This window comes from Argentina silus (assembly GCF_951799395.1).
Source record: "Argentina silus genome assembly, chromosome: 1".
NCBI classification, from domain to species: domain Eukaryota; kingdom Metazoa; phylum Chordata; class Actinopteri; order Argentiniformes; family Argentinidae; genus Argentina; species Argentina silus.
The window spans coordinates 7,694,857-7,709,860 of record NC_139655.1 but is presented as its reverse complement, the minus strand read 5'-3'; the positions used below and the strand labels follow the sequence as shown (position 1 = coordinate 7,709,860).

The window sequence follows — 15,004 nt, the reverse complement described above, 5'->3', positions numbered from 1 at the left end:
GACATGGCCTTTCAGGACAAGCCAAGGTCTTTCAGGACAATGGCTTGATCAAGTTACATTGCTCATTATCCTAGATGCCTGACGCTCACAAATGTTGATTGTTGTGTTGTATGTAAATGTAGGCTATGTAAGTAAATAAGTTAAATGTTAATACAACTGTTATTTGTTTGTGTTTATGATCACTTATTTGTCCCTTCTGCAGTAGCATGAAATAGCGGGTATCTGGAAATGGTGGATGACATTGACTACTCAAGTGTAACGAGCATGTCCTTTTGAATGTGCACTGAAATTGTCATAACACCAGCTTCACACACAGCTTGCTCTTTGGAGAGCGGAGAAATGAAAATAAAACCAAAACACTTCACCTTTCACAAAACAGTCAGACGATTGTATTTACAACACTCACAACCCATGAAAAAAGGGATACTGCAGCTTTTTTTTCTTCTTTTACTTTCTTTCTTAAAAAAGGGCAATAAAATATATTAAAACTTATATACAATATGAGGGTCCGGACAAAAAGAAAAAGCGGCATTGGATTGGATCCTGTTTTGCAGACTCGACTAGCTAATATACCGCTGCTTTTGTTGTCAGAACTTAGGGGATGTAAAAACTCCCAAATCAACAGAGGAGGCCAACAAAGATGTACTAAAGGCACTGTCAGAACCATACATTGGCATGAGCAGGACCCTCACCCCTGACCCAGACAGAGCGGGGCTGAGGGCACGCCCTGTATGCCACGCGCCATGGGGCAGTACTACACATTTGTCAGTTATGGTTCATTTTGAGTTTTGATAGTTCTCCTTCAAACAGAAAAAAACAACAATTTTCAAATAATAATGAAAAGTTTCCTCCCAGAAAATGATAAATACTTAACATCATCATAAATTGGTCTCAACACCAGCATCCGATTGTAAAAATGAATGAAAATCAAATAGAAAATTAAAATAATCATCTAATCATCTGTACATATTTTTTTCTGTATTTAATTTTGTACACAGTGTCCCCTACTGGTAGGTTCTTTTTACTGCAGCTCCTGAGAAAAGCATGGATCAGTCCCAACCTCCCACTGGTACCTGAACCTGTCCTCGTCCAATGAGAGGCCGCTGGCAGTCCATTAAGCCCGCCCACTCACGGAGAGGATATGCCTACAGTCTTGTGCACGCTCATGCATGCTCACACACCGACACACGCAAACAACTGCTCACGCCTCCGAGTATGAGTTCTGTGTGTTGAGTTTGTCCTTCTTCAGCTTGACTCCATCCACCAGTTCAAAGTTATAGTTCTCCAGGGCTGATAAGTTTCTGTCTGACATGCCGCCGTGGGAGCAGGCACAGTAAAGGACGACCCCGCAAATGGCCCCCAGGAAGACACCCAGGGCACTCATAGCGATGATTGTGATGAGGATGGGGTCCAGGGTCTTCAGCATGTTACCTGCCCCCCTGAAATCATCGTTGTTCTCCGCGATCACTGGGAAGTCTGTGATGTCCACAACTGGAGGAGGAGGAGAAGAAGAGGTTGACCATTGTCACACTGTATTAGAACATCATTGATCTGACTTTGAACCATTCTACTACTCAGTGAAATCTGTTTCACTGCTGTCGTATCAAAATAATGTGATTGGGTTACTCACTGATTTTATTGAAGCGGTCGTCAGGCTCCATAGGCTCTGTAGGTACATCAGGATCTGTTGAGACAGACCGACAAAGTCACATACTGAACAAAAGTCCCCACCTCCGGTAAAATGATAAAACACACACGCACACGCACACGCACACGCACGCAGGCGCACACGCACACACACACTCACACTCACCCTTGCAGTCGGCCATGTTGAGATTGTCCAGGATCTTGATATCGTCCACAGCAATGTCGCCCCAGCTCTTCCTCTCCACCAAGCCTTCAATCACCACCTTGGAGAGAAAGCAACATTTCAGCAACATTAGACCAACCATTTCCACATTTTAACTTTTAGGAGCCATCCCTTTTTAGTACCCATCTCTCATTATCCTATCAAAACATAAAAAAGAACATCATGCACATCAAAATCATACAGAGCTACTGTAAATGAATTACTTTAACCCTAACATTTCATACATAGTTCTAGCCAAGCTGAGTCAGTCACCTGATAGGATTTACTAGAGTGTGGCACGAGCACACGGCCCTCCCTCCAACGGTTGCCTTGGTGACCACTGACGGTCCAGAGCAGGATGTCAGCCATGCCTTCGGCCGTCTCCTTCCTCTGTTTGATGTGCAGTGTTCCAATGTGGGAACCGAACATGTGGTACCAGAAGGACACACACAGGTCAGAGTCCTGGGTGGTCACCACTGGACTGATCAGCCGGGCAACCTCTGTCTCCTGGGCGCCCGTCGCTAAAGTGTAGATGAAGTTGCCGGAACCACCTGAGGACAGAGGGCAGGGAGAATGACTGGTAAGGCAGGGTAGCTGATTGTGTTAGTCAGTCATCAGCTTGAGAAGGAGCTGGAATACTTCATTCACCTGACTGAAGTTCATGGTTTTTACATCAAAGTCTGAGTCGCCTTACATATTTGATATCACCTCCTTATCTCTTGTTGCAGTGTGTCCTTGTGTCTCACCTGTGTGGTCCATGTTGGGTCCAGTGTTGAGTGTGGGGGTCCCACTGGACTGGATCTGCCACCTGAAGCCAGTGTCCTCAGATGTCCAGCCACAGAAGGAGGGGTCGTTGGCCCAGCCAAAGTCACAAGCAAACCACAGGAAGGCTGCAGGACAGACAGGCCACAGATCAGATCAGATCAGCTGGATGATCAAACACCAACTGTTTACAATGAGCTACTGTTTCCCCATGGCTCGAGCATACACTCTGGCTTTGAAGGAGGTCAACACAATATACAGCAGGCTTTACTTAGTATAGCCTCTAGGTGGCAGCAGAGACACTTTATATATCCAGGGAGAGAGAGAGAGAGAGAGAGAGAGAGAGAGAGAGAGAGAGAGAGAGAGAGAGAGAGAGAGAGAGGTAGAGAGGCAGGCAGAGGAGTGTAGAATCCTGACAGAATGGAGTGATAAACGATAGCAGAGACTTCATAAAGAGCAATAGCTTGAATCCAGTAAATTATCTATTTTAATATACAGGGCCTAGAAGGACAGTGAAAGGAGAGATACCACAGGGAAAAAGAGAGATGGAGAGAGCGGTGGTCTGGATAGCATGTCCAGTTGAGAAGGCTGCATTCACAGCAGCCTGCTGGGAGGGTGGGCTTTTTAATGAGCACAGCCTTCAAGTTTAAAGGCAGATATGGTTAATATAAAGGTCTCACATTCCACCAACACAATCCCCCATGGACACACACAGAGAGCTGCAAGGCCTCATGGGGAAATATGTGTGAGAGCCAGGCGATAGGGAGCCTCATTTTGTTATCAAATTGGATAAAGAAAGACTTCAAGCAACACAAGGGAGGGATATGTTTGGGATGTCAGCTATGCCTTGAAAAGCCGTCTCTGTTAAGGCAGCTCTCCAAAGGATAAAAAATGTGAGCCAATATTCCCTTTAATAATCTCTGGGTTTTAACTAGTTTCTGCAGGCATCGAATATATTTACCCATTAAACACAAAGGATGGAATTCCCATGTGGAACCACATTTCAGGCACTCCGCCACATTTTCAAATAAATCCCGTTCCCAATTAAAAGGGCTTTGGTTTTTCCATTCTTGAGAGAATTCAAGCAAGGATACTGACAAGCTCTGGGTAAGATGAGCAGCCACACGACTCACAGACCAATTTGATGAATACAAGAACACATTTTCCTTCACTATTCTGATGGAAAACTACTGTACTGCATATCCACCCACACACAGATTGAACCCCCACACACATTTAACCCCTCAAACGCCATGTGAATGTACTGATGTTATTGTTCTGACCAGCCCCCATTCCTATGTACTGTATAATGCATACAGACACTGTCGAGACAGTTGATTGATTGAGGGCTCAGAGGAGTCTGTGGCCTTGAGTCCCTCCCCATTAGCTAAGGTTAGGCTGGAGCAGTTCCTCTCAGTTGGACCAGGCTGGGGCTCAGCCTCATCAGTATGCAGTCAGGGCCCAGTGACTAGTGATTATGCTGAGGAGGCACAACAGCCCCAAGCCTCATCAAGAGATCTGCTCATACAGCCTCAGCATACACTGCTTCACCTGGAGGTGCTAATTACACATCCTCCTCCTTCACACACCTATTACTCAGAGGTACTGTACTCAACATCAGTCATTTGAAGGCCCTGTATAGCACGGATGAGGCCATCCTCAACACCCAGCCCAAATTACTTTGATGAGATAATGAGGGAGATAGAATCATATAGAAAAGTAGAGGATGGGGGTGGTCTTAAGATTGACAATATAACATTGTGAGTCCTGACCTGGGATGGTGTCCACCTCAGTCATGGCCTCTGGCAGTGAGGTCCCACCTGTCAGAAGAACACAATGAAGGAGAGTTAGCTTAGCATCCTTCTTGCACACAGTGGGGCTGTGCTCAGTGCTCTAACGTATTACATGCACGGCAGCCACACTAACACACTAAGAGCCAAACACGTTTGCATTCTCCTCCTTTATTCTGTTGCCAACGGATGCCATTTCCCTCTTTATCTACTGCCAAACACTTCTACACTTCCTTTTCATTAGGGAGAAAAGACAGTGCCATGCACATCACTGGAGACTGCTGGATAGAAGGAACAGCATAGGAGCAGCACTTTGGGAGCAGGGAGTCAGGTTAGCAGGTTAGTGGGGAATGAGGCCAGATCAACAGGAGAGACAAGGCTGTCGAAAGATGAAAGGGAAACACAGATGGCTGGTTGGGGGGATGGGGCAGCAGTCAGGTGCAGGTGGGAGTGCTGGTCAGGTAGCTGTGTGTGTGTGTGTGTGTGTGTGTGTGTGTCTGTATGTGTGTGTGTGTGTGTCTCTGTGTGTGTGTGTGTCTCTGTGTGTTTGGGGGGTGGAGGAGGGTGAGAGGAAAGAGTGGAGGTGGACTGGGTCTCAGGTGCAAGAATGAAAGCATCCCATGTGAATTTCTGAAGGTGGGGGTTGGTGGAAGAGTGTAGGGAGGAGGGATGGGGTTGCAGGTTCAGGTAATTAGACCAATTAGGTGTGTGTGTGTGTGTGTGTGTGTGTGTGTGTGTTTGCGAGGGAGGGGGGTAGGATTAGTGAAAAGGTGAAGAAAGGGGGATTGCAGTCTCATTAGGGCGATGTTAGCACCTGTCACATCGTAGTCATCACCTGTTCCACTGTGACAGCTGGCCTGCTCATCGTCACACTCGTCCGAGGGCGTAGTTGTGGGAGCGGCCGTGGTCGGAGGGAGTGTAGGAGCTACAAAGGGACAGAGAGAGAGGCAGAGAGAGAGAGAGAGAGAGAGAGAGAGAGAGATGGAGAGAGATGGAGAGAGAGAGAGAGAGAGAGAAAGAGAGAGAGAGAGAGAGGACACATGTTAACTTGCATTCAGCTGCTTCTTTGAAAGTGTTGTGGTGATGCACACACACGCACATATACAGACATACACAAACATATTCAAGCAGGCCCTGCCAGTGTCACGAAACTGGTTTCAATCTAAGAGCTATTAACAGACGTCCTTTTATCAGGTTTTGTATAAATAGATGCATGGAGCTGGAGGGCGCTGAGGCTTGGGTTACGGCTGGAGATGGGACTTGGAATCGGGTATAGGCTGGGCCATGCGCTGGCCTATCATTACGGCCCGCTGGACTCCTTGGATGTGGGCACAGCCCCAGCTTCACTCCATGCTCCAATAACACACAGCTTGTGTGTGTGTGTGTGTGTGTGTGTGTGTGTGTGTGTGTGTGTTTACTCCACTGACAATGTAATGAACAGGGCAGGGGAGGGGGGGAGATAGAGAGAGAGAGAGAGAGAGAGAGAGAGAGAGAGAGAGAGAGAGAGAGAGAGTGGAAAATGTGTGTGAAAAACATGCGTGCGAGTGTGTGCTGTGCACTCCTCTGCCATCTCCTAGGTGAAATATGAGGGGGATTAACCTCTGTCAAATTCAGGGAGGAGAGGGTCACCGCTGGGGTCAGTGTTCTAGCAGGTGAGTACCACAGAGAAATTAGGATTTAGCTCACTGGGGCTTCGCTTAGACACCACCTCTCTCTCCACATTGGTAATATCACCTGTGCCTGACTCTTTCATGTGTGTGTTTGTTTGTGTGTGTGAGTAAGTGTGTGTGTGTGTGTGTGTGTGTGTGTGTGTGTGTGTGTTGGCATTAACAGTGAAAACAAGCATTATCATCCCGCTGAAGCTCCCGGTGGGACTCCATGGCTTACATAGGCTGGGCTCGCCGCCCCCCAGAAATCCAATATGTAAATCCACTTAAGGCTGGCCTGCCAGAGCATGTTCTCATAGCTGTTTCTCCTCTAAATGTGCTTTGAGAGAGAGAGAGAGAAAGAGAGGGGGAGAAAGAGAGAAAGAGAGAGAGAGAGAGAGAGAGAGAGAGAGGGAGGGAGGGAGGGAGGGAGGAATTTGGGCCCCTGAGAAGGAATGGGACAGGGGCTGGTAATCCTCAGGGCAGGTGGGCTTTCATTTGATCCCCTGTGTAAGGGGTCTTGCTTTAGAAATGGCTTTGATGCTGCATGGAGACAAGACAACTGCCCCTCTCAGGGAGAGAGTGGGGCCATGACAGCTGTTGCCTCTACAGGGGAATAATCAAAAGCATCTTAAAATACCCCCACCTCGACAACACACCATGCATACACTTCTTGGACTGTCACCACTTGAATGATAAAGAATCCTGTGTGTGTGCGTGTGTGTGTGTCTGTATGTGTATGTGTGTGTGTGTGTGTGTGTGTGTGTGTGTGTGTGTGTGTGTGTGTATGTGTGTGTGTGTGTATGTGTGTGTTTGTGTGTGTGTGTGTGTGTGTGTGTGTGTGTGTGTGTGTGTGTGTGTGTATGTGTGTGTGTGTGTATGTGTGTGTTTGTGTGTGTGTGTGTGTGTGTGTGTTTGTGTGTGTGTGTGTGTGTTTGTGTGTGTGTGTGTGTGTGTGTGTGTGTGTGTGTATGTGTGTGTGTGTGTGTGTGTGTGTTTGTGTGTGTGTGTAGGTGGGTAGTGGTTTCCTGTACCTTCAATCTCACAGCCCAGGATCTCTAGTCGCAGGCCCATCCCAGCAGGAGTGGACCTCTCTGGGTAGACCCTGATGTAACGCGTTAGCAAGGGCTCCACCGTCCTCAGCTCTGGGGTGTCGTAGTTCATATTCCCCTCAAATATCTACCAGAGAGAGAAAGAGAGAATAGAGAGAAAGAGAGAAAGCACAATATTACTGATAATGTCATTGCTCTGACTGATATCTCTCACCAAACAGAGAGGCCCTGAGGCAGGCTTATTCCTGGCTTTTGAAAATGAGCAGGGCTAAGGGGGGGGAGAAAACAATGGAAGATGACCAGATTTCTCTGGCTGACATCTAAGCGCTGGTTAGACTGCAAACAAAAGGCCGGTGGCTACCACAGCAGCAGGATACCCTGGTCAAAGGCAGCCTCGGCTCTGTCAGCCTAGCCTCTGAAGTTCTCTACTTTAAAGAAAAGAAAGAAAGCAAGGAGCTCTCTTTGGGAATAACAGAGGAGAGGAAGAGAATTGGGAAGAGCGGAGTGATAGAAGTGGATTAATGGGCGTTAACACAGGAACGTGTCTCGTCCGTCTTTGATGCTCAGAGGTTCTTAGGGAAAGAGGGAAAGATGTGGTTAAGTAGGACAGGAGGATATTGAGCCTCTCACTTCATAAATCAAGCATCAGACCATCTGGAATAGATTTATACCCTATCAGGGAAGGTTGTAATTGGGGATGGGCTGTAGCAGCACTTGATGTGTGTGTGTGTGTGTAATGTCTCGCCCTGCTTCTTAGTTTATGTTTGTCTTTGTTTCATGTCAGTCATTCATTGTTTCATGTTTTATGTTTCAGATACTGTCGTTTCAGATACTTCACTTCCTGCCCTTGTGTGTTTCCCGCCTGTGTGATGTCTACCCCGCCTTGGTTGGTGTCACCTGTCCCTCATCATCCTTCCCAGTGTATTTAGTCTGTGTGTTCCCCAGTCTCTGTGCCAGTTCATTTCGTACCTTCGTGTCATACGTCCCAGCATTTCCTAGTGATATGTATTCCTAGTTTTTGATCTCCGAGTGTGTTTCTGAGTTTGCCTTTTGCCTACCCCTTTTTGGATTATCTGCCTGCCTTTTTGAACTGCCTATCTGTGTACCAAACGCTGCTTTGCCTACCCACTCCCTGGATTATCTGCCTACCCATTGACTGCCTACCTGTGAACCGAACCTTTTTGAAAGTAAAGACTATTCTATTGGAAGTGTGTGTGTGTGTGTGTGTGTGTGTGTGTGTATGATGCGCTCAAAGCAGACCGAGGCTGACAGATACATCTGGGGTGGCTTCTGCGTGTCACATGTTTTCCCCCCTCCTGTCTCTTCTCACCTCTCCTCCTCTTGAGGGAGGTGCAATTCCACTGAAAGGGTTGGTCAGCGTGTGTAGAAAACAAAGAGGAAAGAGAAGGAGAGACTAGGCAAGACTCTGAGAAGCATTTACAGATGCTTATCATAATGTGTATCGATATTGACTGACTGATTCCACAACCTACTGTAGTACAGGGCTTATGTGAAAATAGACTCAATCCGCCATTATCAGTATACATATACAGTACTGTTTGTATGTGAACCATTTTTGCCATGGTTGTGTTGCCATTTGAGTTTCCTAGCACACCCTAACCTCTTATGAATCTCACCCTTTTAACTAAAAATATTATATAAATGTACTTTCCCAAAAGAAAAAAGCAACTCCCTCTCACCTTTGGCTTGTTGCCGTTGGCGTCCTGGACCATCTTCCAGTCAGAGACATTGTTGCTGTAGCCCAGTCTGAACTTCTTCATGAAGACCTTATTCTCGCGATGCTTGCCTCCCTGGATGATGAGCCCCCGCACTAGCTTCTCCTCCCCCAGGTCCACTTGCAGCCACTCGTTGGTGAAGGGCTGGGGCTGGGGTAGCAGGGTCCACCCTGAGCGGCTGGTCAGCAGACGGGCGTTCTCTGGCACCCAGCTCCGGTCCGTGTGGGAGGAGGCTGTGATCTGGGAGTCGGTGATCAGGCCCGACACCATGCCCAGCATGCCCGAGCATGGGTACTCTAGGTGGGGGGAGAAGTTGAGGCAGAAAGAGAGAGAGAGAAAGAAAGGGTTAGAGGACTATTGTGAGGAGCCATGGTGTCTCTCTGTAGGAGAATGGCAGGAGAGACAAGTAGGAGAAAACCTGAGGGGATATACAGTACACAACAGTAAATGCTTTGTATGTAAAGCCAAGGCAGGTTACTTTTCATGGTTTACGCCATGGAAAACCATGAAAAGGAAGAAGTGAGATAGCGGGAGGGTGTGAATGACAGAGAGACAGTGAGAGAGAATGACAGAGAGACCGAGAGAGAGAGAGAGAGAGAGAGAGAGAAAGAAAGAGAAGACCTGACCTCTTACATGTGCATTTTTCCCCCTGCAGCGATTGTCTCCAGGCATCCAATTAAAACTCTTCCCTCTGTTGGTGTTCATACCTCTCGCACTCTGAGAACGTTTTTATTCTATCTGTAATTCCCCTCCTCTGACACCCTTCCCTTTTCCTTTTGTCTTTCTATACCCCTGCTCTCATTTACTCTGTGTTCTGTGAGCTTTCATCCTGAATGGGCATTCATCTTCATCCCCTTGAGTGCCTATATGCTTTCTCTTCCTTTCATGCCTCTTTGCTGTCGTTACAGATTGGCTTTGAGACACCGTGGCGTTCGCGTACCGCCACAAGCTCACGGAAATGTTCTGTACTGAGCACAACGTGCTGACTGTCTGTCTCCTGGTCATCTCATGCCTGCCTCCACTTAATCAAAAGACTGGGAGTTTACGACCTGCAATATCATCTTTACAATCTGCTCCCAAGGAAGGGATAAAACCAGACATTCTAAGAGCGTCTGGGTCTGTATTAAACACAGTGCAACATAGCCAACAGAACAAGGCTTCATTCAGACCTCTCTCTCTTTGTAGTCATCGAGCTAACAGAGTTCCTGTTCAGATCAGGGCTGAGAAACAGAGCCAATGTGACTCCCGGAGGAGCAGAGGATGAGGAGTCCAAATCAGAGCTCCACGGTTCCCCAGGAACAAACGCTCAAGGGGAAGATTCGTCTCCGTTTGACGGGGACGCTCTCCTTTCGTCCCCTGCCAAGAGTCCTGTGTGTGTGATCCCTGATAGAGCCCAGGGCAGAGTGCGGCTAAGACACTCTGCTGCGGCCTCGTGCTCTCTTAAACAGATGGAAATGAGAGAAGGGAGATTTGGTTGGAGACTCTGGGTGCAAACTCCAGGTCATCTGGATCTGCTAATGGACCTCAGCTGTGATAGCGATGGTTTGGGATGGCACGTACGCAAGTAGGGACACACCCAACGGCCCGTGGATCTGTGTGTGAGTGTGTGGGGTGATCGTGACACACCACTGTGAGGGGCCACTGGCAGGGTTTGGGTGGGACTTGGGTGGAGGCTCTGTGGTTACACACACACACACACACACAAACATACATATGGGTCTATTTACTAACACCAGGGTGAAGGCGATTAATGAATGGCTGTGTATCTCTGCAGGGCACGTAACACATGTGTACCGACCAGATAAAAGCCTAAATACAGCCTAGCACAGTCAGACGTTCTTTTCTCTTTTATTCTAACCGTTTCTCTGTGGGTTCGCATAATCAACACCAGACTATAGCATCAATATCTCAAGAAAAGCACTGTGTGGCATAAAATAAGTCTTATTTTATGTTATGTGCATATTGTTATTATGTTAGTATGATTATATTTGAACAAACAGTATTAGATTACTAAGTATTGCAGATCAATTGAGCTGCAGGACTAACTCAGAAGCACCAAAGGCAGCTGAACAGCAATAACCTTCTTTAAGCTAACTTTCATCCTGACCTATCTCTCTTTGTTTCAGGGACTCGCCAAGGACGGAGAGAGGAGAAGTCTCCGCAGCACTGGGTCTTCCAGATCCTCCCCCCTCTCAGAGTGACTGTGGAGCATCCCAGCTGGCAGCGGCATCATAGCTGTTGTGCCCAGCCCGCCGCAGGCTGATGACGTCACAGGGAGGCCCTGTGGCGCTCCTGCTCCTGTGATGTGTCTGCACTGCGGTCTGGTTGCCTGCCCAAACACAGCCCCCATCCAGCTGTGCACCGGCACTGCACTGCCCTCTGCTGTGCCCCGCACGCCCGCACGCCCGCACGCCCGCACGCACGCATGCACGCACGCACGCACGCACGCACGCACGCACAGGCAACAGGCAACAGGCACTCACACTAAGAAACATATAATACAGGCACGCACGCACGCACACACACACACACACACACACACACAGGCAACAGGCACTCACACTAATAAACATACAATACAGGCACACTCGTAAACACACAAGTGGTCTTCTGTGGCTCAGTTGCTAGAGCACGGCGCTTAGGTTGTGGGTTTGAGTCCCACTGGGACCATATATATACTGAAATGTATGCACTCACTGCAATGTAAGTCGCTTTGGATAAAAGCGTCAGCTAAATGGCATATATTATATTATATATTACAAGCAAACACAGACAGACACGCAGTCTAACAAACACGCAAACATGACTAAGAACCGCACACACACATCCTCCCACACATTAAAGTAGTGTTAACGAGGCAGTGACGATATGAACTCTGTCACAATCAAAGCCTTGCAGTGGGTGGAACTGTGTCAAAGTCCCAGAGATGAAAATGCAAATGAGTGTGTGGGCTCAGCGGGGGGGGGGGGTTAGACCAGGGGGTTGAGGAGGGAACAGGGGGGGGCAGACCGCAGTCAGTCATTGAGGTAGGGGTGGGGATAGGGGTGGGGGTGATGGGTGGGGGGTTAGGCAGCAGAAGCACTCAGGCAGGGAAGCCTGACTCCAACCTCAGCCCTGCCTGCTGTTGATGCCATCCATATTGAATGAGGTACATCCAAACATCAGGTAACATAAATACATAATCGACTTCATGTGCCACTCGTTTATAATGCAGAAGGCAGCACTTGCCTCAGAGAAAGCCTCTCGTACAGAGCCTCTCCCAGCTCACAACAGTGAGTAAACCATTTCTGCTGCTGGACTAGTCTCAGGAAAATATCTGTCAGGTACACGAGAGACAGAAGACTAAGCCCAGAGGAGGGCTGTGCAGAAGAGCACTTACCTATTTTACATTGAAACACATCGGGTGAACAACACATCATCACCAATAACATCATGTGAATGTTGTTTGTCATTTGAAAACAAACTAACATTGCATAGTGCTGTTGTGATGGTTTTAGTTGTAGAATGCTAGAAATAGCACATGAGTGTGAAGCAGTGGGATCACCATGGTACTGACCTGATATCTTACACCCGTACACTTCGAAGCGAAGAGCGATGCCTGTTTCCCAGGTAACGGGCCGAAGCCGGATGAAGCGAGTGAGCGTCGGTTTGGGTAGCATTGTCTTGGCTACGTCAGTGGGGTTGGTGTTCCCTTGGAAAACCTGGGAATGAGACAAAAGAGTTTAAATTATTCACACAGTTTGTTTAGCAGAGGCGCAGAGTGAGAGGCCTCTGAGTCCTGGGCCTCGCTTCACACAGTGCCCCAGAATCAGAGAGCATGGCAGGGTTGTATTCAGGTCAGCCGTCTCCAATGAGACTCTCATGTGGTGCTATAGTTCTGGCTTTAGGCTTTGCATTATTCTCTCCTGACTGCAGGTCTATGGATATTAGTCTTTGATACATGTTTGATGTAAATATTATATATATATACTGTATATATACACTGCTTGAATAGAAAACATCTTACAAAACAAAGTGTCTTCTGTAATAGAAAACAGTTGAACCACACATAGGATATACAAAATGAGGTGATGAAATCTCAAAGTAAACGTGTAACAGATGAGAAGACGGATGAGTGCAGGATGCCCTTGCAGTCCTCCATCACTGATCTTAACATCTTTTATTACAGGTATTGGGTAAAGGTCAGTGATGTCACTCTTTCCCCGGGGGTCAGTTTTCCTGTTCTTTAAGTACCAGTGAGGAGTCAGCTAGCCCACCCAGCCATCATCCCAAACACTCCATCACATCTCACTCAGGATAATTGAGTCACCCAGTGATGCTGTGACCCCCTGACCTCTTGGACTGAGTGGCTGCTGGACCTGTAGGTGGCTGGCGGTGTGAGCCACATGAGAGAGAGAGAGAGAGAGAGAGAGAGAGAGAGAGAGAGAGAGAGAGAGAGAGACCCTGGAGTAGAGCTAATCTGAGCTGAAGCGTGGAGCTGAACCATTAGTCCATCTGGGAGCCTGACTGTCCTGCACTCCCTGGGCAATAGTTGTCAACCGCGTGAGTGAGGGACCCGCAACAAAGTCATCCACTCTGTTAAATGTCACGCCGAAGCTCCTCTCTGGCGCGCTAACTATTAAATGGCTTTTTCCAGCGCATGGCTAAGGCTACAAACTGCAGACTCAGCATCTACTATATGGGCCCACTCCTCACGAAAGCACTTTAGAGCCGGAAAAAGAGAGACAGGGCTTTCCACAGCACCTTTAAGCCTGCGCTTTAAAGTGAGGACTGTGTACTTTAGGGAGGTCGTAAAAGAATTGGGCCTGGGGGTATATACACATTGGCGCTCAGGCACAAAGAGGGCTGTTTGGTCACTCTTTTGTGAACACTTGCTGTTCTTGTGAGTAAGACACACACACACCCACACACAAATACACACAATGCTATGTTACACATCCTTATGCTGGTCAAATGTCTGGACACCAACAGAGGGAGGGAGAGGTGGGGGGGGGGCTTGTAAAGCAGATGGAGAGAACCTGGTGTGTTTGACAGGCTGATCAGTGATGGATCGTAGGAGAGTCGGTCACGCTCCGCTCCAGCACTCCTTTGCTAAGACCCACCTCTACCAGCTGCTCAAACACGGACCCTCTCCTGTTTCCCTTCCTACTTCCATTCATCCTTCCCTCTCACCCTTGTTTATCTTAAGGCTTTTTGTTAGCCCCCCTCTTTCTTCACTCAGAGTCTGACACAAACAATGACTTCATCGCTCGCTTGCAAAATGAGCCGACTACTGTAGTTGAGTTTATGACTGAGGCTGCACCGTAAACACGCTCTCTCACACAACTTGTGGGTATATTAGCATACCAGGCTAAGCGCATAATAGCATGGTGGGAAACATGAACACAAACCAGGGTATTACCCTTTGTTGAGCTCAAACAGAACACTGAGAACACCATCATTCAACTCAGTTGGCTGTTTACATGACTAAGCTATTTAAAGACCAGTACACATGCCAAGGTGGTTTCCATGACTCAGCTCTGTAGGTCCAGACTGAGATACATACGTCTCTGTCTTCTCTGGTGTGGATGCCTGGCTTCTGCTTTAGTATAGAATACATACTGTGAGAATCCATGCTTGAATGAATTACTGTTTATATCTCTAAGACTAAGGCTCTGAGGGAAGAGAGAGGGGTTGAGAGGCTAGATATGAAGGGGGGTGGGGGGGTCTCTTACTTTCTGTTTGGACCCTTCCTTTAGTGTGATCCAGTCCTCCCCGTTTGAGCTGACGTCCACCTTGTAGGACTTGACCCAGTAGGTCTTCTGGGTTTCTTGGGAGACGGCCCCCTGTGTCCCGATGGCTGAGACGAAGCGGAGGAACCCCAAGTCCACCTGAGGAGAGAGAAGAAAGCAAAGACATTTGGTTCAGTACAACATTATAGGTTCTATTGTACTGCTAGTCTGCCAACACAATAGTTAAAAATATGAATCTGCTATTGTAATCACCTTTGCCTGTAGCTCATCTAACTATGACTGAAATGTAATAAGATGAACTATGGAATGATATTACTATTAATGAAAAGGACAGTGGATGACAACTTAATTTCCTGCGATGGGAGACAAGAGCTTATTGGATTAAAGTGAATATTGAACGCAATGGGCCTTGCCATCAAAACAGAATATTTTTTTTT

At 47.7% G+C, this 15,004-nt stretch overlaps 1 protein-coding gene across 1 annotated transcript in view; it reads right to left on the bottom strand.

The window, feature by feature from the left end:
- Positions 1 to 366: 366 nt before the first annotated feature.
- The window catches only part of nrp1a (neuropilin 1a), a 54,515-nt gene continuing 39,877 nt past the window's right edge, over positions 367 to 15,004 (bottom strand). The window contains exons 7-17 of the mRNA XM_083670919.1: positions 14,550 to 14,705; positions 12,392 to 12,536; positions 8,800 to 9,131; positions 7,082 to 7,226; positions 5,237 to 5,326; positions 4,384 to 4,431; positions 2,596 to 2,739; positions 2,123 to 2,400; positions 1,814 to 1,910; positions 1,631 to 1,684; positions 367 to 1,491 (exon numbers count right to left, since the gene is read on the bottom strand). Coding sequence (XP_083527045.1) covers positions 1,202 to 1,491; positions 1,631 to 1,684; positions 1,814 to 1,910; positions 2,123 to 2,400; positions 2,596 to 2,739; positions 4,384 to 4,431; positions 5,237 to 5,326; positions 7,082 to 7,226; positions 8,800 to 9,131; positions 12,392 to 12,536; positions 14,550 to 14,705 — 1,779 coding nt within the window. The 3' untranslated portion in view covers positions 367 to 1,201. The remainder of the gene's footprint in view (positions 1,492 to 1,630; positions 1,685 to 1,813; positions 1,911 to 2,122; positions 2,401 to 2,595; positions 2,740 to 4,383; positions 4,432 to 5,236; positions 5,327 to 7,081; positions 7,227 to 8,799; positions 9,132 to 12,391; positions 12,537 to 14,549; positions 14,706 to 15,004) is intronic.